General features: G+C 60.8%; 1 protein-coding gene across 7 annotated transcripts in view; it reads right to left on the minus strand.

The window, feature by feature from the left end:
• Positions 1 to 22,536, minus strand: part of NFATC1 (nuclear factor of activated T cells 1) — a 90,647-nt gene extending 68,111 nt beyond the window's left edge. For 3 of the 7 annotated variants that reach the window (XM_069569269.1, XM_069569267.1, XM_069569265.1), the window contains exons 1-2: positions 22,069 to 22,535; positions 8,172 to 9,243 (exon numbers count right to left, since the gene is read on the minus strand). In XM_069569269.1, coding sequence (XP_069425370.1) covers positions 8,172 to 9,243; positions 22,069 to 22,195 — 1,199 coding nt within the window. In that variant the 5' untranslated portion in view covers positions 22,196 to 22,535. Of the gene's footprint in view, positions 1 to 8,171; positions 9,244 to 17,480; positions 17,930 to 22,068 lie in introns of those variants that run through there. The other 4 variants (XM_069569270.1, XM_069569268.1, XM_069569266.1 and 1 more) reach the window with 2 other exon arrangements.
• Between the last annotated feature and the right edge of the window lie 1,798 nt (positions 22,537 to 24,334).

Genomic DNA, 24,334 nt, shown 5'->3' on the forward strand with positions numbered 1-24,334 from the left:
AGAGGTGGTGACATACACATAAACACCTGCACCCCCAGTGGCAACATCCACCACAGTGTCCAGGCTTCCAAGCGTCCCCTGACATCTCATATGCGTCTGCCTACAGGCAACGAGGGACTCCAGGCCCAGGACTGGGACCTGCCAAGCCCCTCCAGCTGAGCTCGGGGGAAACAATGGTTCATACGCCTGAGCAGACCGGGAGGCGCGGAGCCGGACTCCGACAGCCTCGGGGAAACCACGGGTGACACCAGGGGATTATTTAAATCCCACGTTAGTGTCTAGTGTGATGTCTGCTGGTGCCACAGCTCGCGTCTAAACCTGAGCCCCGGTCTCTGGCAGACGCACACTGAGTGTCACTGGAAAGGCCACACAAGGTCTGGGAACAGGTGTGGGTGGGCGCAGGCAGGTGGGCGTGGGCACCGTGACTAGTCTCCGATGCTGCACAAGGCTGTTTTTCTGTGACACAAACTGAAAGAGCATATCTAACAAACACACACTTGAGTTTCCACAGTGATCTTCCAGGCCGGACCCGGCAGGCACTCAAGTTCCTTTTGGTTTACCGACATTAAAAAATATGCCACAGGGAACACTATTAGCTGTAATCCCCCCAAGCCACCCGCTTTTCCACCTTCCTGCTCTCAGCCTGTGAGCTCGGCGACTATTCCCTCGTCTGGCTTCACCTGAGCCTGGGCCCCCAGAGCCTTCTCCCACAGAAAGGCCATGTCCACTCACGACTAAGAACAGCTCCCACCGAACGGCTGCCCACACGCCCCAGGCCAGGGGCCACAGATGAGCCTCAGGGAGCCCTGTGCCGTGAAGTTCTCCTTCCGTGTAGACACCTGGGGTCGGGCGAGGGGGGGTGCTGCTCTTCCAAGCAGACGGTTTACGTAGAGTCCTTTCAATGTTGAATTTTTGAGAGCTAAAGCCCATATGGACCTATCACTTAGAAGAAAACTGCAAAGGTTTTAGAATTCAGCTGTTTCTAAAAGACCTGAAGATACAAACTCTGAACTTGGGCAGGGCTCAAATCTACCCGAAGGGGACCAGACCTAGAGGGGAAGGCCATCACCCCAAGCTTGAAAGAAACTCGCTTTCCCAGGGTCGCAGCCAAGGGAAGGGCTGCTTGACTTACTCACTTTGATTTGACTTTTTCCCTTTAATTTTAAAAAAGGTCACGGGCTCAGTTCCCAGCTATTTAATGAAGCAGAGTCTTTGGGCTCCCAGAGCGCTCTGAGCCGAGGCTGGGCCGGGACCACACACCTCGCCGGAGGCCCAACCCACCCTCCGCCCACAGGCAGAGTCCAGGCAAGAAAGCTGCTCCCACTGAGAGGTCACCTTCCTGGAGGGCTGCCGGGCATGGCTGATCTCTCCGTGGTGACCCTCGCTGGTTCTTGGGGCCCAGGGAACCGCCCTCAGGGAGGGGCTGGGGGTCAACCACGGGAAGGCCCGAGTCTAAAGCTGGCCGGGCTCTTCTGATGGGCCTGGAAGGGATGCAACAGGGGCTGTTCAGACAGGAGCTCTCACCCAGGTCTCAGGACACTGTGGGCTGTCACCCCCGACTCGGGACAGCCCTCTCTGCACTGAGAGGACTTAGGGACAGGACCAGCCGAGGGGGCTGGCGGCCTGGAGGAGGCTGGAGAAGTGCTTTTACCAGGGTATCGGTGGGTGGATGGGAGGCGAGAGGCAGAGCTGGGCAGTAACGTACAAGGGGGCCAATGACCCACGTATCCCCTGCCTGTCCTCAGGGTGCCACACACAGAGCACCCCAACCCTGAGACTGTGGCCAGACACCTGTCCTAAGGCCCAGGCTCCCCCAGGAGGCTCTGCCCAGGTTACACTGCCTGGACCCCTTCTGAGTGCCAGCTCAGTCCCCAGAGTCCCCGACGTGTCCCTGTGCCCTTGGGAGGGGGGCTCAGATGGGGTCGAGCCTCTGGGGGGTGCTGGCGGGCGGAGGCCACCTACTTGTCCTCTCACACCCTCAGGGGCTCTGTCTGCAAGGCCCAGGCCTGCTCAGAAACCTGAGTCCAGTCACAGACCTGGAACTTTCAGAGCATGAACAGTGAGGCCACCACCTCGGATTCAGGAGTTTCACAAAACTCTGTTGCTTTCAGGGGCTCCACCAACCAGGGTGTGGACAATTCTGAGTTGCAGGCACTTTCTTCCAGCTTTCTGGAAAACCCCGTCATCCTTATTCTGCATCGCACCCTCGCCCACCCCCAAAAAATCCAGGCCTAGCTCACGTAGGCCTCTCAGGCCCTGCCCCACAGGCTCGCATCCCGATGCTTCTGGCTGCCCCGTGAACGGCTGCTTAAACCTTCGCACAGCCTGAGCAGGGCCGTCCACCTGGACAGGCCATGGAAGTGGTGTGGCCGGAGTGACAGGCGCACCGTGGCTGAGTGCACTGGGGCAAGGCGCAGCACTAACCAGCGTTTCGTGTGCCCGTGGCGGGGTGGGGTGCCCAGCCCAGCCCGCTAACTGACCTGGACGCAAAGCCTCTGGGCAGTTACTTTCTTCACCAAAAACCAGCTCGAGGCTGGGCGTGAAGCCCCAGCTTCCAGAAGGTTATTTTAGAAGCATTTATTCAAAAAGCAAACCCTATCACGACACATACATTTTTGCCCATGAACCCAAGAAACAGTTGTCAATGAAGGCCCATTAATGTCCACAGAAGGCCTCATCTTAAATGTGACTAAGTTTCACCCTCTGCGGGATGAGCCCCATGTCTCCCTGGCCGCCTAACCCAGGTGCACTGCAGGTGCCTGGGGCCCCAACGAGTGCCCCGCCCTCTCTTCAGAGGAAAACGTCTGGACAGAAAGAGTTCTGTTTTGTCTGTGGTCACTGGTGCATGCTGTCACTGGACACTTCCTCCTGGTCAGGCTCCTACCAGTTTGGGAAACTCAAGACTGGAGACCCCCGAGTGCAGCCCAGCCCCACACGCATGCCACGGCCAGCTGGGTCAGAACAAGAACAGGCCAGGAGCTGTCCAGTCTCAAAAGCAAAACTCTTTGAGCACTTGGATTATCCACAAAATCAACCAGCACGGATCTTAAGGCTCGACTTGAAAAATCAGTGTGCTGCTGCTGCTAAGTCGCTTCAGTCATGTCCGACTCTGTGCGACCCCAGAGACGGCAGCCCACCAGGCTCCCCTGCCCCTGGGATTCTCCAGGCAAGAACACTGGAGTGGGTTGCCATTTCCTTCTCCAGTGCATGAAAGCGAAAAGTGAAAGTGAAGTTGCTCAGTCATGTCCGACTCCTAGTGACCCCATGGACTACAGCCCACTGGGCTCCTCCGTCCATGGGATTTTCCAGGCAAGAGGACTGGAGTGGGGTGCCATTGCCTTCTCCCGAAAATCAGTGTATAAAGCCACAAAGACTCAAACTGATCCTCTCCAGGAATGCAAAAGTCCTTGAGATCCTTGTTCTCCTTTGCACAGCTAATACTACCAGACATTCACAGGATAACATCAAATAAAGCAATCGGCTTCCCTGGCGGTCCAGTGGTACAGAATTCACCGTGAAACGCAGGACACATAGGTTCGATCCCTGGTCCAAGAAGATCCCACGTGCCACGGAGCAGCTAAGCCCGCACACTGCAACTACTGCGCCTGGAGCCTTGCTCTGCAACAAGAGAAGCCGGTGCAACGAGAAGCCCGAGAGCCCAGAGACAGGAGACGCCGCTCGCCACAGCTAGAGAAGGCCCCCACGGCCCAACACAAATAAATGAATCTTTGAAAAAAAAGACCAATCAGGCCCGCATCCTCCACCTGCATCTCGAGGAAAGACCAAAAGACAGAGAGAAGCCTCTGCCGCAAACCTGCAGATCTCGGCTGAACCCTCCAGGCTACGCCTTCCCACCGGAAGTCAGCGCTTAGGGCGCTGTGTCCAGGGTCCACGGTGGACTCTGAGGAGCCAGGAGAGCCTGCTCCATGGGGCGCCAGGGGCTGGGCCTCTGAGACCATCTCTCCTGCAGCGAGCAAGCGTGACCTGCAGAAACTCGCAGCTCAGGCCCGACTCTGGCCACCGAGTTCACCTGCAGACGCCTTTGCACAGCTGAGGCCACGGTCAGCCTCTTGCCTCCTGAGGCCTCGGTCTGCCGGCCTCCCACCTCCCAGAGCAGCCACCAACACCCTGGGAGCAGGACATGGGCTTTGTAGAGAGATCCCAGCCCTCGACACTGCCACAGCCCCCCACCTAGCAAGCAAACGCATCACGACTCCTGGGAGCAGGGGCTCCCAGGGGGTCCAGCCAGGGGGCTGCCAATCATGCCCTGAGTCCAGCCCTACCTGCTACCAGCGGGGCCTGAACAGTGGCGCGGGCACTGGGCCCCCAGTCCTGTAAGCGCTGGGGGGACGTATGGAGACCACTCCACTCACTGGCTTCTTCCTAAAGCTTACTGTCAGCGGCTTCCTTTTATTGGAAGGGTGTAAATTTTTTTTGGTCCCTGCCTCATGTGGGATCTTAGTTCCTGGACCAGGGATTGAACCTGCGGCCCCTGCAGTGGACGTACCAAGTCTTAACCACAGGACTGCGAGGGGTGTCCCCGCTGAGCTTCCTTTTGTGACCTCCAGATGACGAGCTCCTCAGCCAGGTCAGAAAAGGGAAAATAACCCAGAAGCGATGCGTCCAAGACCTTGAGTGGGCTGACCCAATGCAAACTGCCTGAGTGCAGACAGCTGGGGCCAGAGCAGTCATTCCGGCAGAATGATGTGTGATTAGATTTGTTACCAGCATACAGCTTTATTTAATCTTATTCCAAATTAGGGTAAACTCTGAAATATTCATTTAACTTAAAGATGCAGTCAATCAGCTGTAGCTTCATCAGGTTGGGAGCTAAGACCTGGGCACAGCACAAAGGTCACGGATATCATTAAAGTCATCAACTGTACCCAAACCTAGAAGAAACTGTGTCTGAAACACACTGACTGGGAGGCGCAGCCCCTTGGGTCGCTGAACCCACAACAAGCAGTGGGGTTATCACATGCCCGCGCCCCTCAGGAAGTTGACCCCGCACTGGGGGCTCTCCTGGACCCAGTGGTTATGACTGCACTTCCACAGCCAGGGGTGCGGGGTTGGTCCAGGAACTAAGAGGCCCCAAGCCTCGGGACGTTGCTAACAAAGAAATAAGTCAGTAATGCTCAGATCACAAAGCAAAGTTTCGTCTGCAGTGATTTAATTCGACGCTGCTGCTGTCAGAAACGGCGTGTCTCAAAACGCTCTGCCTCCCCAGACCAGCTCCTTCCAGTCCTTTCCTCATGTAATCCTGCCCCTTGAAGGCACATCGAGAGATTCTGCCAGGCACAGAGACAGCACGGAGATGTAGGAAGTCAGGACTCTCCGCGAGCCCATTCCAAAGGGAGGACGAGCTCCCTGAATGCACGCAGCGGGCCCTGGGTAAGGAGGACACCCTTGCCGGGGCAGGAGCTCCAGTGCATTTGCTTTAACCAACACCGGCTTATGCTTGAGCACCTCCGGGACAGCAGCCCCTGGAAGCCGCCAGCAGGAGTCAATCCACGGCCATCTCTGCCCTCTCCGGCACGGCCAGGGGCAGCGCCGCTGTCAGTGCTGCGGGCGGCCCCGCTTATTCTCATCCAGTGCCAGGAGTGGGGAGTCTTCCCTGGAGAGGGCCCTGCGGCCTGGCTAAAGCCATCAGGCAGACAGCCTTCAGGCGGGTCACCTGTGACCCCCCTGCGTCTCTCAAGCTTCAGGAGAAGAGCACGATTCTCCGAGGCTCTACATCAAAACTCTTCTTTAAAAGCTACAAACTTCTGTCCAACAACGCTGTTGATTTCACAAACACAACCCCTTCTGTGGCAGGAACCAGGAATATCTTTGACCCCATGAGACTGTCAGGAGGTTCCACGCAGAACAGAGGGCCGCGTGTGCTGGGGGCAGTGATCCCATGGACCCCACATGCCTCGGGAAGAGGCCCACACCGCACACATCTCGTTAAAAAGTTCCCCTCGCAGGCAGGATAGATGTGGACGTGCCCAGAGGGGCTGCCTGCTCCCACGGGGGTGGCGATGGATCTGTCCTGATAAACTGTCCATCCCAGACCTCGGAGCCTGTCAGCACTGGGTGCCCGGCCGTGCAGCCCAAGACCTGCGGACACCTGGTGCCAGCCCTCTCCCTGCACTGGTCCCCCGGGCACGCGCGGCAGTGTCCGAGGGCAGGAAGTGTGGTCACCGCCCCTCAGGGCAACGGCCTGACCTCTCCCTTCTCCAGCTGGCCCCTGGCACCCGTGGACAGGATCACACGGAAAACACTGCCAGGGACCAGGAAACATATTTTGATGTGGAACCAAAACAGTGGGAAAAGCTGACTTCAAGTCCGGGAGGAAGTGTGGGGCTTGTTGGCGTGAGCTCACAGGAGCGCTGGGGGACCCCACCCAAGGGGGCCTGGACTGGGTGACAGAGTGGGGCACTCAGCCCGCGGAGCTGTCACCAAGACCCCTGAGCAGAGATGGGGCAGCACTGGTGCTTTCCATCACCGACAACCCCCAGAACCACTCGCATTCCGACGGGCACTCCACCCCCAGGGCTCGAGAAAGCCGCCCCGTCCACCTGGGGTCACCGGCTGAGCTGCTCCTCCAGAGGCTCCAAGGTGGAGTCCTAACCCCAGGACGGCAGCAGACCCCCGTGCCTGCAGGCTCAGTCTTTATAGGGGCCGTTAAGTTGGGGCGAGTCCCTGAAGCGGCCCCGTCCAATGACCGCAGGAGGGGCCAAACGCCTGGACCGTGGGCTCCAAGCCCCAGACCTCGAGGAACATCCACGGTTTCAGCCACCCTGTCAGTGGGGCTGGGTCCCAGCGGCTCCTGGAGATACGGGCTCAGGGTCTCCATGCAAGCCCTTAGGGCCTTCACACCAACGTCACCATGCGAGTTCACTGAAGCCTTGTTCTAAACTGGAGAAGAGTGCTTTGACGTATTCTTTTTTTATTTAAATAATAATTATAAAGAGAGCGTGAATAAAAATTCTTAAAATGCCTCCAAATGGATTTTTTTAAACCCCCACATTCATGAATGAACGTTCCAAGATACATGTTTTGACAGTAACTTTGGAAACGCCAGGTTTTTGAACTTTATGTGGACGCACTCTGAAGCTGGTCAAGACCCGTCGTGGCCCCTTGCCCCCTGGCTCTCGACTGCTACCCATGCTGGCGGAAAGGAAGCGTTCAGCTTTAGAAACTCACCCCTCACACTGCTTTTTTGCCACAGGCTTCTGTACAGGTTTGGCACCGAGAACTATACTGCCCACTTACAGCTCTCACTACAGCTTTAGTTTAGAGAAAGGGGGGGTTCTGAAGAGAACACAGAAAGCTCTGTAACAAGTAACACCGATTCACTCTCCTCAAGGTCTGGACAGGACGGCTGGAAGCCACGAGGCCAACGCGCAGCCCTGCCTCCAGAAGCAAACAGGAGCAGCAACAAGCCTCGAACACTGAAACCACAGGCAGGAGCCTCTTCCTGGGAGGCAGCCACAGCCCGTGGTAGAGCATGGGCCTCCAGGGAGGGCCTGTGCGCGTGGCCGACACCTGACTGGAGTCCTGGGGCAGAAAGCACTCTGCTAGGGGTCATTAGTGGTCCACCTGCTGGGAAAGCTGTTTAGTTAAAAATAAAAACCCCAGGCTGGGTGAGGGGACCCAATGGAGCAGCAGCAGCAGCCCCAACACCGTTAAAAAGAAAAATCAACAGCCCAAGAGGCAGCTTGCAGCTTGGAGGAGCTGGGGCTCCCGCCAGGCGGCGGTCTCCGGGGAGGGGCACCGAGTAGCTCCCAAGCTGGCGGGGCTGGTGCAGGCGGGCAGGCTGCTCTGGGGAATTGTGAGCAGGGCCCCATCTGCGCCGACTGTGCAGTGACAGCAATTAGGTGTGAGCAGGGGAGGCGAAAACACAGACAGGAGCCGCGCCTGGCTTTACAGGGAGCAAAACAAAAACCCAGCCCACGTGTTCGTAAGCCCCAAGACGGCAGAGAATGTGCCCGAAAGTCCCTCCAGCACCGGAGAACACAGCCTCGTCTGGGCACCGGCCTTTAGGAAGGACAGAACGTGTGAAGACGAGATCTCTGGCCCTCAGCCAACGTGACCAAGTCCGGAGGAAGGGAGATTCGGACACAGACACAGGCTAGAGAAGGCAGAGGGATGCCAGGAGGCTGCGGCCCCGCCCGCCCGTCGCTCACCTGGTGTAGGACGTGGGGGACCGTGGCCGGGCCCACGGGTACGGGTGCTGCGGCACCGACAGGTACTGGTCGCAGAAGGCGCCCTTGCGGATGTGCTGGAAGGCCGCGAACTCCTCCGGCTGGAAGTCGGGCGTGGGCGGCGTGGTCCCCAGGTCCTCGCCCGCCGGCTCCACCTTGAGCGCCACCGCGGGCGAGTGGTCCAGCGTGGTCTTGCGGGCCTTGACCGGGACGCCGTCGCCCAGGTCCAGGCTGCTGTCGGTGCTCAGGGCGTTGATGGCGGCCACGATGGCCGAGCTGGTGTACTGCGTGGTGTTGCCCAGCCAGGTGTCGTCGGTGACGCTGACCCGCGGCGAGCCCTGCGGGGACGGCGTGGGCGAGGGGTGCGGGGAGCAGGACAGCTGCCGGCCGTTGAGCCCGTATTTGCGCTTGTTGCAGGGGGATGAGGGCCTGGACGTGCGGGCCCCCAGCCAGCTCTCCTCGGTGACGCTGGTGCGGGGGGAGGTGGAGGGCGAGTGCCGCGGGGACCCGAGCAGGCCGCAGGCCCCCAGGCCGCGGGGGAAGCCCTCCTCGGGGTCTGTGGTCTTGGGAGACACGCAGGGGGACTGCCAGGGGGATGTCTGCGGGGACGCGTACGGGTACGAGAAGCTGGACTCGTAGGACGAGGCCTCAGAGTTGCAGCTTCGGGAGGACAGGCTGCTGGCGGGGCTCAGGCAGGAGGGGTCACGGTAGGCCTCCAGGCTGGGCAGGTTCAGCGTGGCCGTGGACGGGGACCGCTTGGGGAGGACGTCCTCCACGTCCACCTCGTGCAGGAACTGGCTGCTGCTGTGGTGCAGCCCCAGGTAGGAGGTGATCTCGATGCGCGGGCTCTCCAAGGCCGGTGCCCCATTGGGCCGGATGCCGCCCGATGACAGGAAGTAGCCGGAGGGCCCGCTGTCCACTGCCCCGCCGTACCCCACAGTGGAGACGCCCGCGGCCGAGCTCTGCAGGTCGTGGCATGGAGCAGGCAGCGAGGGATGTGCCGCAGAGAGGGGCAGGCCTGCACCCAGGCCGGGCGTGGCGTAGCCGTAGTGCTCTGTGAAGGAAGAGGGAGATGGTGAGGGCCTGGACCAGGGGTGTGGGGCCCCCCACCTCTGACCCCGACCCCTCAGGCCACTGAGACGGGCCCCCCTACCTGCAACCCCGACCTCGCAGGGCACTGGGACAGGGCCCCCCTCCCGACCCCGCAGGCCACTGAGATGACCCCACTGCTCGCCCGCCCTGGCCTCGCCCTCAGGGCCCCCGCCCCTCTGGCCCTCCTCCCTCCACTCCAGCTGTGGCCTTACGCTCAGTCACGCGTCCACTGGGGCTTCCGTCTGCCCACACGTCCTTCCTGAAGAGCCGCACGCGGGGCCCCTTTTTTCTGCTTCTACTCAAACACTGCCTCCCCCAACCACCCTATCCCAATCCCAACCCCCCAGCCCGGCACGCATGTCACCCTCTCCCACTTTATTTCCCCCCCCGTAACGTTGATCATCCATCATGTCTTCCACCAGAGGGAACCACGGGTTTCAGGGTGGGGGTGTCAGAGCCACCCCAGTGCGCCCTGTGGTCCACTCCTGTTTCCAGTCCAAACGGTGCTGATTTGTTCAATGAACAGATGGACAGGGTTTAGACCCAGGGTGTCAGATCCTGGGACCGGGACGTTTAAGGACGTTGTAACAGACTGATCACCAGAGACAAAGAAAGCATGAGGTGAGCACAGTCTTCCGGGCCTCTCACCCAACCTCTGACAGTGACTTGGGGCCCAAGAATCCTTTCAGCAGAAAAGCGAAGCAGAGGGTATTGATGTACAGCCATAATTTAGCTCTTTACATGTTAATTATACCCTCAGTAAAATACGTGTAAGAAATCATTACTAGCGTAATTAGTCATTTTTAGCAGCAAACCACACGCCTGGATTTCCGATTTGAACAGACGGTTCAAAACTGCTGGTTCCTCGTGACCGCAGCCTGGAGCCGAGTCTCCCAAGGTCTCTGAATAATGGAGCCACTTGAGGAAACCCTACACCACCTCCCCGGCCCAGCGCACCAGCCCGGAGACGCTTCATCCAGCCTCCAGGCTTCTGAACCTACCTGGACAGACCCCAGAGCTCAGGGGCCTCGAACTGCAGGTTCAAACACCACGGATTTACCAACGACAACGGGTCCAGCTTCCCACATCAGAGGAGATCTAGCTCCATTCTCGCTTATTTCAGAAGGAGCCTGCGACCACCCTTGCTAGTGAGGAGCTCTGGCTTTTACACTCTGAAGTACCGTCCCATAAAACACTGTTCTCAGCTGCCCCCTAACAGGGCAGGCCTGCCCTTCCCCCAGGTCTCGCAGGCAGCCTATCTTTCGGGGAGAAGGCGTCCAGATGCTCAGAGTCGCTGCTGGAATCTAAACGGCCCCGGAGCGAGGCTGAGCGGGACGAGAGCGGGAAACTGCAGCTGAGGGAATCGAAGCTCCAGGGTGCGGGGAGGAGGCGGGGGCGGGGGGGGGTAATGCAGACACCCCCCACTCCACCAGCCCTGCCGTCCCCACCCCCATGCTCCCAAGGGGGATGGAGGGACTGTCCTGGGGCTGCCAGGCAAAGCTGCCCTCAACCTCCTCACACCAACACCCGCAGTCTCACCGACACTTCAACACAAAAACCACGGTGAGAGTCAGATTACCATCTCTGTAAAAATCTCCAGGAAGTTAACCCTGCAAAGGCATGTCCAGAAGAGGCGGTCGGGACTTCTGAGAAGCAGCTGGCCCGGGGGCTACAGGTCAGGCCGCTGAGGCCCTGGAAGACCCACCCACCCTGCAGGGAGCCCTCAGGACAGGTGTGGACACACCCACCTCTACCTGGGCTGGCGGAGGCCCTGGACACAGAGGGGCCGTGGCAGCAGGCAGGGGCGCCTCCCACAGGAGGCCCCGGGGCCCCTTTGAGGGTCTGACCCCCAGGGCAGGACCGACCAGACAGTGGCGTCAGCCGGAATCCTCGTTACTACGGGAGCCTAAGCACGGCTCTGTGCTGCTTCCCAAAGGCAGGCGCACCCAGCAGGACCAAGGACCCCTTCTGGGCACAGAGCGGTGCACACCACGTGGACGTCCCAGCCTTGTACACAGACCTCTGACTCGGAGGGTCCCCTTCACCATGGCCCAACTCTCCAGACCATTCGGACCAGAGCTGCTCGTTCAGAAAACAAACAACTGTTCCCAGTGCTGGTGAGGCTTCAGGCAAGAAGTCAGTCGTCAACCAGCCCAACTAAAAGCAGGCCGGCCAGCCAGGCTGGAGTGCCCAGCAGTACCACCTGGACAGTGAGATGCGATGAGGACCATGATCGGCGAGCGGAATATCAACAAATTGTGTTACCCGCGCACATGGCAGGGATTTCTCAACATGTGGCTGTGCCGTGTTCGGTGTGTCCCCAGACCACGGGTGAGTCACAAAGGCGTCGCGGGGGTCAGTGAGGACCGGCCTCCTCTCAGGTGGGTCCTCTCGACCGCTGGCGCAGCACCTGGCTCCATCTCGGGGAGTGGGGTCACCCACCCTGGCCCCTGCCCCCCGCCCACACACGGGCCCCTCTGCCAGCGTGCTGGTCACACGTTGCCCTGAAGCAGAGGGACAGGCCAGCCTGGCCCAGCACCTCGGGGGCCCCTCCCCAGGGGCAGCAGCTGCTAGGCGAGCGCACTCCAGCGCCTCCATGACGTCTGTCCTGGACGTGGCCCCACCCGGGTGGCCAGGACACCACGCAGGCCCCCCGTGGGCGTGGCCCCTAGGCCTGGCTGCCTCGGGAGGCGAGACCATGCCCCACACCGCATGCCTCGCTCTGGGGCCACCGTGGCTCCCAGACTGCAGCACTCAGCGAAGAGGGGACTTCATTTTAAAGACAAGTTGCCAACTCCAGGAGGGGAGCCCTAGCAGGAGGCTGACAGGAAGCGCACACAGCACGCAAACCAGGCGCGGAGGGCTGGCAGGCCACTTCCAGCTCCCAGAGCCTGCGGGGCCTTGACGGGGTCTAGGGAACAGATCCCATGCTGCCCGCTCCGCCAAACAGTATGATGCAAACCTGCCATTTATTTCAGGACTTACGGCTGATCCGACCCCTGAACTGCCATTTGTTGGCAGGAAGGCAATTCCAAGAATTCGAAGAAAAATCCTGCAGTTAGCAGAGCGAGCCCCGGCCCCACCACCACCTGCCCACAGGCCTCGCCACGGCCTGTGGCCCGATGGGAAGACCGGTGCAAGCGTCAGACCCCCAGAGCCTCCCGGGGGGCCACTGTTTAACCCAGGTCTGTGGAGAACCACGGCTCAACGAGGAAAAGAAAGGCATGAGCCTTTATTGGAACACAAACAGGACCCCCTATGCGCGAGTTTTCCTTAAATAAACTATGAGGCGAAACTCCTAAGTGCCTGAACTTTGTTCTGAGCTCAGCCGGAGCCTGAGACGAAGACCTCCCTTGCAGGACCAAACGCCCACAGGTTGCTGCCAGCCCCCCGGGGCCTGCCCACCCTGAGGGCATCTCCCTGCTCCCCCCACCCCATTCCCACCCAATTTGGGCTTATTTCCCACCTGAACCGTATTCAAATCTGAGTTCTTTAACTATTCAAAGGGATTATATTTACATGGGATGGAAATATTTTCAGCGACTTTCTTAAAATCCTGAGATGCCCAGGCTGATTCACGTCACGTCAGGGAGCACCAAAGGGCTCGGCACCCACGACTCTGCCACTGCCTCTGGAGCCTGGCTGCCCACCAAGGAGGGTCATTAACTCACAGCGCAGAAGTCTAGGCAAATACCAGGAAGAGCCTATTCAAGAAGCCTTAACGTAATGGACATTCATAAAACCGTGCCTCATCTCTGAAGACAGACACGGCCTCACCTCCAGGGCCGACCCCGACCTCTTGGTGGACACAGAGCTGGAGGCCAGCGTGGAGCCAGGGGACGAAGCGTAGCTCCCGGCCTGTCCAGTGCCCACGGCGAGCTCCACCCGCAGCAGGCCCAACAGGCCAACAAGGGCAGGAGTGTTTCCTCTCATTCTGAAAAACCACTGATTCCAGAACCACTCAGTTGTGCTAGATCTGAACAACCGGTACCCTGCCTGCAGTGCCGGAGACCCTGGTTCGATCCCTGGGTCGGAAACATCCCATGGAGAGAGAACAGCAACCCACGCCAGTATTCTTGCCCGGAGAATCCCATGGACGGAGGAGCCTGGCCAGCTACTATCCTCCCGGTCGCAAAGAACACACACGTTTGAGCCACTAACACTTCACTGAACGATAAACAAAAAAGTTGCCTGGTGTACCTCCACTACGGCCAACTGCGTCCTGGCAGGCTCCTGACTGCTCAGGCCCTCCCTGCCAGTGAGGTCAGGACCCCTCGCCCTTCCCGGGGAGCGGCAGGGACGCGGATGCACCGCCGGACGCCGCTCCCCGACACCCACCGTGGCTGCATCGTCACAGCACCTCGCTCCCCGTCGGTCACAGACCCTGAGAGGGAACGCGACACGCGACTTTTGTTTTTCATTTTAAGGAACATCCCCTTCAGCATTTGCTGGGGTTGAACCGCAGGACACGAAGCTAGAAATAGAACTGGAAGCAGCCTGGCAGCCAGGCCAGGCCTCCCGACGCCTCGCCAGGCCTCCTCTCCCCGTGGCAGGCGCGGCCCCACAGGCTAGATTATAGCTTCGCTATAAGGCAGTGGAGACAAAACAAAGCAAAACAAAGCCACTCCTCGCCAGGACCTTTCTGTGGAAAGCCGCTGACTGAGCAGGGGCGGCCTGGCCCGCGGGTGACGGACAGACACGTCTTTGAGGGCCAGGCAGCCACCTGCAAGGCAGACGTTTCCAGAGGCAGAGCAGCCGGCCGTCTCAGCCTCCCGAGGCCCGCGGCTCCGAAGCCCAGCCTCGCGCCTCAGGTCTTCCCCCTCCAGGCCCCTCGTCTAAGGGTCCAAGACATCCCCGGGCCGACTCGCCCCAGCCGCTTCCTCCGACAAACTCCACGGAGGACTAACACGTCCTCTGGACGAAGACGCCAGCGGAGCGTCTCTGGAGGTCTGAGCGAGCCGAGGGCGCGGGCCCGCCGGCTGGAGGCGCAGGTGCGGCGCTCGGCCTGCGTGGCCCCGGGTCGGCCGGCACGCTGGGTTCTGGGCCCGAGGCCCGGAGGGCTGCGAGCGAGCAGGACACGCGGGCCTCTGGGGTCTCGAGGCCACCACCAGCACTGAGAGGGCACTGAGAACAAAAACCCCCAAGTCTTCCTTTTCTCAGGAAACGTCCCCTTTCACGCAACAACCCTGAGCCCCCACCCGGCTCGGGCGAGGGACCCGCCCCCAGGCCGCCAGGAGGCCCCGCCCATTTCCTCCTGCGTTGCCACGGTGACAGCCCCAGCTGGGCGGCCAAAATAACTTAGAAAACAGGAGCCCGGGGCGGGAAGCGGGGCCACGCCCGCCCGGCCCGCAGCAGAGCAGCTATTTCCTGAGACCCAGAGGGAAGCAGCAGCAGCAAGCCTCCCCAGGAGGGAAGCCCCCCGCCAGCCTCCTCCCCAGTGGGGCCAGGGCAGCCCCTGTTGGGCAAACAACACCCTGCCCAGACCAGGGCGGGTTATTTTTAAAACTCTGCTTGCTTTCTTCCAACAAATGGTGACTGACTATCGGCACCTGCCAAGCTCGCTGCACATAAGGAACCCCAGCACCCAGGCCTCCTCGAACGCGGGGGTGTCACTCACTCTAGAGCAAGAGGTGGCATGAGCGACAGGTGACAGGTGAGAAGATGCCACTCTCACGCAGAATGGTGAGGGTGAGGGGCCCTCTGGTCAGGGAAGGCTGAGTCCTTTTGAGAAAGTGCCCATTTTGGGCTGAGTATAAATCCCCTCCCAAGCTCTGTCACCTCACTTCACAATCAACCTCAGAGTTGGTCAGTCATTCACTTATTTCTGTCCAAGTTCATCCCAGAAATAATGTGAAGTCATTTCTGTCACCCATTCAGAGCTGAACAATTTAATATAACAATGTAACCACTAACTTAATAATTACAATTTAATGTTAGTATTTAATAAGAACAAGAAGACTGTACTTTATTGATAGCTTCTGAAACTTAGAAGCAACCAAGATGTCCTTGGGTTAAGTGAATGGATAAACTGTGATCCAATCCAGACGAGATATTATTCAGCACTAGAGCCATCAAGTCAGGAAGAGGCCTGGAGGAGACCCACGTTGAGTGTCACTGAGTGAAAGGAGGCAATCTGAAAAGGCCGCACCCTCTGCGTCCAGCGTCCCAACTGTAGGACACTCTGGGAAAACTAGGGACACAGTGACCAGGTCAGTGGTCGGGGGCCGGGGAGGCGGGATGAACGGGCGGGGCAGCGAAAGCGCTCTGAATGACCCCACTATGGTGGACACGTGTCGTGACACATTCATCCAAACCCACAGGATTAAACACCCAGAGGGAACATTATGTAAACTACAGACTTTGGGTGATGATGTGTCCATGTAGGCTCATCGACTGTACAAGCGTCCCATCTAGGGGAGATGTCCATAGTTGGGGGGCTGTGCCTGTGGGTGCAGGGGGCACACAGGAAATCTCCATACCTTCCTCTCAGTTCTGCTGTAAACCTAAACCTGCTCTGAAACAGTCGTAATAAAAAGTATGAGTGTCTCTCACATAAATAGATAAAAGGGATGCTTTCTTCTAATGCCATGACAAGGTGAAGGCACCACCTCGTCTCTGCCCAGAGCTCTCTCCAGCTGCCTGATGCCCCTCCACCAAGGCCCGGTGAATGCTGGGCCCCAGGTGCCGGTATCCCGGAGGCATTCCTGCAGGAGGCTTTCCTGGGACTGTGGTCCCTGGAGGCTGGGGTGGGTAGGGGTATCCACTTGGCAACATGCTGAAGGAGCACCTTGAGAATGTTGCTCAGCTTGCTGTCAGGGGAGCAGACATGTGCAGAGAGCGAGGGGGCTGCGAGGCCTTCCCCTGACTCCAGGGGACTCCCAAGCACAGGCCTCTGCGCTGACCAGGTTAGCCTTCTGGGGCGGCACAGCCTGAGGGCACAGGATGCGCGTGGCACTCTGTCCCCACCCGGCTTTCACCCCCTGGAGCGGCCAGGGGCGCAGTTCACACATCAGGCCTCTCATCAGATACATCTGCTAAGGAGACTGGAAAGGGGGCTGGATACCCAGGGAGAATGCATGCTGGTGGAAACAGCCCAGACAGCCTAGCCAAGACCTGCGTCCAGACAGCCAAACCCAAGCGCGTCCAGAAGGCCTGCGGGGCCCGCTCCTCCACCTCGAGCCCCACATCTGTTCAGAAAACTGCCACGCTCTCCCACCCTCGCCTGCCTTGGCTGCCACCCACCCAAAGGCCTGGGGACCCACAGCCCAGGAAGAGGAAAAGGGAGGCCATCCAGGGAGGACTGATTCAGGCCACACTGGCCTGGTTGGAACATTTGTTTTTTTAAAAAACGAGCAGGACGCTGCAGTTTTAAAAGAGGGGTGGTGAATGATACGGAAAATATTATACAGTCATTGCAGAGCTGGGCACCCAACGGTGCCAAGCTGCTGGGCTCAGCTTCACCACTTCCCCGCCACGTGGGCAGGGCCAGAGAGAGTGTCCTGAAGACAAACAAAAAAGGAGGCTGACAGGGGACACAAGAGACAGGTTGGGGGCCAGGCTGCAGGGAGGGGCTCCGGGCTCCGTCCACTTGGGGCAGCCTCCAGCTCAGGCCCAGTCTTCCTGCAAAACTGGGTGACTGCTCAATGTCTCATTCCTATTGGAGAGCACACACCCCGTCCCTGGGCTGGAGGGTTCCTGCATCAGCTGCCTGTTTAAGTAGAACCTTTATTTTTGACAGAGAAGAGAAAATGAAAGAAAGAAAAGGCCGGCGAACTCGGTGGTCGCTGGGCCTGAAGGCTGCTTCCCCTGGGACTTTTCTTGGTGGGGCGGGAGGTTTTAGCGCTGAGGGCACAAGGAGCCTGGAGGGCAGACGTAGGGGCTCCTGGCCCCCTCCCCGCGGGGGCCTCGCGCCCTGTCCCCTGGCAGGAGCAGCACCCACCGCGCCCTAAAGAGGAGGCCCCTCCAGCGGGACGGTGCCCGGAGCCTAGCCCAGTTGGTAAGGCGACCCTGCGACCCCAGAGGGCTCCCCCGCCGACCCGCTCGCCCCTCAGCTTGACCTGTTTTTTGCCCGGGCGCCGCGGAGGGTGGGACGGAGGCCGGGGGGCGCCCCGGGCAGAGGGGCGGGAGCCGGGCGCGCCTCCAGACCGGCCCCTCCCGACCCGGATCCGCCGCCCGCCCCGCGCCCGGCCGCGCACCCACCTGCGGGGGCCGCGACGGCGCCCTCGTCGCTCTGGTTAAACTCGAAGAGGAAGTCAAAGTCGAACTCCTGGTCTTCCTCCAGCCCCGTCATGTTGGGTCGGGGTCGGGGGTCAGAGGGCCAGGGCTGGAGTCGGGGTTCGAGGTCAGGGGTCCAGGGTGGGGGCCGGGGCTTGGGTTCCGAGTCCGAGGTCAGGGGTCCGAGGTCAGGGTCGGGCTCAGATTCAGGGTTCGGGGTCTCATGGGGTCTGGGATCGAGGCGGGGTCGGGCTCCCGGGTCGGGGTCAGGCTAGGGTCCGGGGTCGGGGTCCGGGGTCGGGGCCTAGTGTCGGGGTCCCGGACCGGGTTCCGCGGCCGGGCGCGGGCCGCGGGCACCTGTGGTCGCGCCGCCGGGACTCGGCTGCGCCCGGGCTCGGTCGCGCGTCCTCGGTAACGTGACTCCCGCGCCCCTCCCCCCGGCCCTCCCCCGCCGCGCCCCTCCCCCCGCTGTTTCCGGGTTTACATAAACAAGCGGCTTGCCGGCCGCCGGCTTCCGAGTTTTAAATAAACTCTCCCCGCGATCCGGAGCGCACGCCTTTCACTGGCGTCCCGGCCCCCCGCGCCCGGGGCCCCCTAGGAAGCTCTCGGGGTCGGCCCCCCAGCGCGAGGGAGATCCCCGAGTGCCTCCCGGGTCTGCGCTCGGGGGGTGCACTGGTGCCGGAGAGGGGCACACGGGGTCTCCGGCCACCTCCGTCCGCCCGGCGGCCCGAGAACCCCTGCGGCGGGAGCCGGGTGGGCAGAAGCTGGGGGTGCGGACAGGACCTGGCGGTCGACCCCCGCCCGCCCGCAGCCTCGCTCGGGGAGGCGGGCGCAGCGAGCGGCATCGGCGGCTCTACCGGGGAGGGGGCTGAAGGGAGGGGCGCAGAGCCCGGGACGCGCGGCCCTGACCACAGCGGCTCCGCTGAGCGGCCGAAGGGACCTCCGGGCGGCCACCCGCCCCTAGGACAGGGAGCCCCCACTTCGTCCTGACGAAGCCCCGCAGGCCCGGCCGGCTCAGAACACCCTGGATGGCAGGGCCGGCTTTCAGAGGAGCAGCTTCTTCCCAATCCACACGCACGACACTGCGCTCCAGCCCGTGCAGCTCAGATCCACCCCCCTCCCACCCCTTCCCCGAGAGTCAGGAGGTGGGAGGTCGTGGGGACGCCCGGGCCGCGCTGCCGCCTTCCCGCGCGGCCTGCTACCGGCAGGTTGATGCCCAACTGGCTACCTTTCCTTTTTGTAACCCCGCTCACTTTAGTCCCTCAAATTCCTGAAACACGCGTGCAAACGCCTGTGGGCCCACGAGTAGACTGCCAACCATCCCTGAATGACCCCAGAGCTCCGCCAGGCCGAGCGAGAAGAGGGGGAGCCCGCGGGGGGTGACACCCAAGACCGGGGCGCAGAGCAGCGTGTGCGCACAAAGTCCGTGTAGAGCTAGGCCCGCCTGAGACCAGCCCGCCCCCGGCCCAACTGGACTTTCTCCCAGCCGTTCTGACTTCCCCAGGGTCTTGGCGCCCCGTGAAAGCAACATCTGGAAAAGCCCGAGAAAGGTGATCAGGAAGGCGGGACGGGGTGAGGGGGGGTGGCGCGGAGAGGCAGAGGATCGCCCACGGGGGAAGGAGGCAGTGCTCAATGGTCCGTTTCTGCGATTCGGCTGCTAATCCAGCCTGTCGCGTCCTCCCCTCTGCCCTGCAGGCCCTCGGCCTCTGGGGACCAATTTTTTACGGAAGCAGAGAACCTGGGAGTCACCCGACACCCCCCAAACCTCCTCTCTCTCAGGACCTTTTCAAACGGCTGGTTTTCTCCCGTGATAAACTATAGCTCACTTTGGCCTGATTTAGTTTCTAATAATAGTCCTAACTTTGAGATGTATGTTGGAGGGCTGTTTTGTTTTAGTTTGCTTTTTTTGCTGACCTTCAGGCAAATGGAAGTTCTGTTTTCCGTTCAGAAGCCACAGCATTTCATTTTTCTCTCTTTTCGTTTTTTTTTTTTTTAAAAGTTCAGCCACTTTCTCACCCTCGCCAAAAACTTACACACAAACTAACAGCCTCTACCCACTGTTTATACCAAAACGTCTCTCTCGACTGTTCTGTCCTGGAGAAAGTGGGTTTATCCTTCCCGGTGGGCCGAGTCCCCCAGGGTCAGGATTTAGGTCTGCTTTGTCCCAAGGAGGAGCTGACCCCTCACCGAGGTCGCCCGAGAGGGGGCCCTTTTCTAACTGGTCCCCTCACCAGCACCCCCAGTGCCTTGCGACTTGTAAATGGTTTGGAGCTATTTGCCAATTCAGCAGACACTCCTGTCTTGATGGAAATGTTTAGCTTGGCGCTTCCTCCCAGCGGCGGCGGGTGTGCTCGGGGCCCAGGCCTCCAGCCCTTCGAGCGATGCGGCCACGGGGCCTTTCTAATCTGGATTAGGAGACGACGCGGAGCGAGTCGGCGGGAGAACAGGGCGGGCTTTGTTCTGTCCTGGAGCGCCCCAGGCATTCTGTGTGGTGCAACTTCTGAATGGGTGGTGGGCGTACCTACAAGGCCCGCATTTCTCTGCCTTCCCCACGCGGAAAAACAAGCACAGGGCCTTCCCGAACAACAGGCCTAATGAGCTTTGACCAGATGCTCATTAAACTGGAGGGGAAGGCTGGGGATTCCCTCAGATTCTCAGATGGGCAACCAAAGCCCAGTCCGGCCTGCGGGGAAGGCCAGATCCTTCCGCCAGCCCTGAGCAAGGCAGGCGTGGACCTGCAGACGGGCTCTGCCCCTCACACCCCGCTCCTGTCTGTATGAAGGATTAGATCATGCTTTCTGGTTGGCCTAATTCTGCAGTCCTGATACATGCACCGATATTCGTTTAGTCGAAGGGCATCACCGCGCCAGGCTAGCTGTCTCAGCACTGGCGCCTTAGAATGTATTCTCTTAACGTAGGAAACAGGACAAATAATCACCCCCTCATAGATGTCTTTTCTTTTTGTAAGAGAGAGAGAAAAAAAAAGACCCTTTATTGACGACAGACCACCGACTGCTCAAGTAAAGAGATCTAAACTTTGAAAGGCCCACATATTTAAAAAGCAGTGGTAAGAAATAATGTGGGGGAAACTTTGATGTAAAGTGTCCAAAGATGTAAAATCAAAATCTCGACAACTTTTAAAACTTTGCTGACAGTAACAGCTCATCCTGTAAGCATTATCTACTGCTTACATTTAAACATTTTCTAAATTGGCATGAAATGGTAAGAAACATAAGGTGTATGTTAATATATATCTTCCCTTGATTAAAACCACATAGAAATAACATAAAACATTGAGGCCCTGACCCTCATGTGACGTTCTTACATTGAGTTTAGGGTCCTGAGCGCATGTTTGCTGACGATAAGGAAGTTCTCCAGAGCAGGCAGTCTTTGAAAATTGCAGCTGTGATGCAAGCGGGTCCCTCATATTTATCAGAATCGTACAGCAGGCAGTAGCATTTAGTTTCTAGCACTTCCCAGAAGGATGTCTGCCCTTATAAAATATGAGTACTCATTACACATTGGCAGCCTTGGCAGTTTTCTTAAAATAATTTAGACAAAGTACTTCAGCGCTGATAAGGCGTTTGGAAAGGTGTCTCCGGCTTCCACCAGAGCCCTGGCCCTGGTCATCCCTTAGCTCCCGGCTAATGAGGGTGGTGGGGGAGTTCGGGGTGGTGGTGGCTGTTTCTAAGGGCTGAGTGTGAGGGGCTGTGGACCCGAAGCTGCACGCAGGAGGGTCGCCAGCAGACTGTCAGTCGCGGCCTCGCCATCCCCGGCTTCAGGGCAGAAGCTTATGCCATCCTTGTAACTTTGAAAAAGTAGCCTGAAACTCGGCAGGCCCTTCCCAAACTGTCCTGAAACATCTACGGTTGGAACTCTCAAATCCACAAGATTGCAAACTGGTTTGAATTAGGGGCTGCGCCCCACCGCGCCTTTCATCACTTTTAGTTCTGCGGGTCGAGCCATCGGCGTGGCGGCGCCTCACGGAGCGGTTCCCGTGGCCCGGTGCCTGGAGAGAATCCGGCCCCCGCTAAGTTCGGAGAGGGGAGCAGAGATCCCCACCTCACTGTACGGCTGGTCTTCGAGGCTACAGGGTGGCCCTGCCCCACTGGGGAAGAAACCGGGCCATCCCTCTTTCCTAAAGAAGCCTCGCTTCTCTCCAAAATGTCCTTCTTTTGTGGCTCTGTCGGCCCTAACCTCGCTGGTCCCCAAGCCGCCTGCATATGAACCGAGTTTCTACAGCGGGATCTGCCGAGCGGCTGCACCAGCGAAGGCCAAGTGCGCGAACTCAGCGCTAGAGAAGAGGAGACACCTATTGGCAAGAAGGCGCGTTCGAAATCAGGGCCGCTCTGGGGAAACACCAGGGGGACACCGCTTCCCAATCTTTGCAGCGCGCCCGCTGCGCGCCTGGCTGCCCACGCCCCTCCCCGCGCGCGGACACCAGAGCGGCCTGCTCGCCCCTCCCCAGGCCGGGACCCCGCGGGCGCAGGCGGGATCGGCGCGGGGCTCAGGGTGCTGGGCCGCCCCCACGCCTCGGGGGCCGCGGTGGGGGACTGCGGCTGCGCCCGCTTACCTTCCTCTGCCGACTTCATGGTGCCGCCGGCGGGCGCCGAGGGCCCCAAAGTTTCTCCGCTCCCGCCGACTGCAACCGGAGGGCCGAGTGGAAACTTGGAAGGGACTGGAAAACTGGTACTTGGCATCCACGCGGCGGCGGCGGCGGCGGCGGCAAGCAGGAGGAGGAGCGGGAGAAGTGGGCGCCTCGCGCTGCCGCCCGGGGTCGGGTCTCCCGCGAAAGGCCCCCTTTCCCCCGGCCGACGCGCTCCGGCCCGGGCTCAGCTCAGCCCGCGCGCCCCAGAGAAATGTGGTGGGAGGGTGTGTTCGCGCGTGGCGGAGCCGGGCTGCGGCCCCGGGAGCCCAGCAGGGTGGCGGTGGCCGGGGCTCGGAGGTGTGCGCCCGTGCCCCGGTCCCCGCGCCCGGCCGCCCTCCCCGGCGCGGTGACTGTGCCGGCGAGTTCGGAGTCTCTGAGTCTCGCTCTGACGCAGGGCCGCGCTCTGCCTCCTGCCTTTTTAAAGCTGGAAAATACCTCCCCCGCCTCCCCGCCGGCCCGGCCGCTCCTGCGCCCCCTCCCTGCCGTGACATCACGCCCCCGCCCGCCCGAGCCGGCGCTGGGCCCGGGGGACCAGCCGCCGAGCGGCCGCCCCTCCCCGCGCCGGGCCGCCGCTCGCCCGTCCCGTGGGGCGCAAGGGGGGCGGACAGGGGCGCACGCGGAGAGGCTGGGGCGCACCCGGCGCGCGGCCCGGCCCGGACGCCTGGGTCCACGCGGGTGTCCTGAGAGAACCGCACTGAGCTTTAATGAGGGGGGCGGGGCGGGGCGGGGAGGGGGCCGACGGGGGTGCCGAGAGAGCCCTGCATGCTGAAGTCATTATGTAAAATCGCAGGCTTCCCCCGCTGTGGAAATTTGGAAAAGCGCTTCCACTGGCAGGCCCGAGAAAGGAAATTCCCATCCCGCTAAATTACTAACAGATTGCACGGCAGTCCCGGGACGTGGAGTCACTGTCATTTTTCTCCTGTAAATATCTGAGCGACCCAGATTGCCTGTTGCACGGCTGGCTGGCGCGGGGCGGCGCGGGGGGGGGGGGGGCCGTGGAGAACCGCGAGCCCCTCCCCGGGCTCCCAGCCGTCGCCCCCGGCCGGCCCCGAGGGCCAGGGCGGTTTACCGGCGCGACTGGGGTTTCCAGCCGACAGGGGCTGGTCCGCTCGCCTCGCGGGGGAGGCCTCTCCAACCCGCTGCTTCACTTCACTCTTTCCTCTTTCAAGCCCTCCTGCTTTCTCGGTGCAGCTTGGCGGCCAAAACGGGACCGTATTTTCGTGTTGGCCTTGGCTGGAAGGGACGGAGTGTTGGGGCAGTTAAAATGTCTGGTGTATAAGAATTATAAATCTATTGCACGACACCCTATGTGGGTTAAAATAAACCCAAAGCAGAAGACGTGTCTGCCGCGGGGACCAGGAGGCCTGCGGCTCGCGGGGGGGGGGGGGTGCTCCCAAAGGACTCCACGCCCGGCACTCGGGGAAAGGGGGGGTGCCACGCTTGACCCAATGGGGGGGGGGTTGCCCTGCCCTCGGTGCGACATTAAACAACAGGAAGGCGCCCGGCAGAGGCATGCCCACGTCACCACCGCGGTTGTCGGTTCATCCCAGTAGAGTCGGCCCGACTGGGCGCAGGCCTCCCCTGGGGGTCTCCCCTGGGTGTCTCCCTTGGGGGTCTGGAGGGGGTCAGGCCACTCCTGGTGCCACGACCTGTGGGTCAGCGCCCGTTCTGGGAGCCGACCCACCAGGCGCCTCGAGCCCCAGGCAAAGGGCGGGGGGGACCCCGCGGGGACGCAGTGGCTGGGGCTGGGAGACCCCGCGAGGACGCTGGAGGCCCAAGAGGGGGAACCCCTCGAGCTTGCCGAGGGGGGAGGGTTGCGAGGACGCGGGACGGAGGGAGGCGGGGCGGGGCGGGGGGAGAAAGCGGGGAGGGAAGCGGAGACTGGAGGGGCGGGGACTGGGGGGCGGGACGTGCGTCCGGAGCTGGCAGCCGCCAGGGGGCGCCCCGCCCCTCCCCCTTCCCCTCCCCCTTTCCCCTTCCCCCTCCCCCCTGCCCCCGCCCCCGTCCCCGCCCCCGCCCCCCTCAGCAAAGATGAGCTGGTGAGTCCCCGGCCCCCCAGGCTATGGGTTTTGCCTGGAGAGTTTGTCGGCGCGAGTGCCCGCCCCACTAGAGGAACGGGCCGGGAGGAGAGGCCGAGTCGTGGCGCAGAGAGAAGGGAGGTTTGGAGAGTTGTGTCAAAAGGAAGGCTGAC

This window comes from Ovis canadensis, chromosome 23, assembly GCF_042477335.2.
Source record: "Ovis canadensis isolate MfBH-ARS-UI-01 breed Bighorn chromosome 23, ARS-UI_OviCan_v2, whole genome shotgun sequence".
Taxonomy (NCBI): domain Eukaryota; kingdom Metazoa; phylum Chordata; class Mammalia; order Artiodactyla; family Bovidae; genus Ovis; species Ovis canadensis.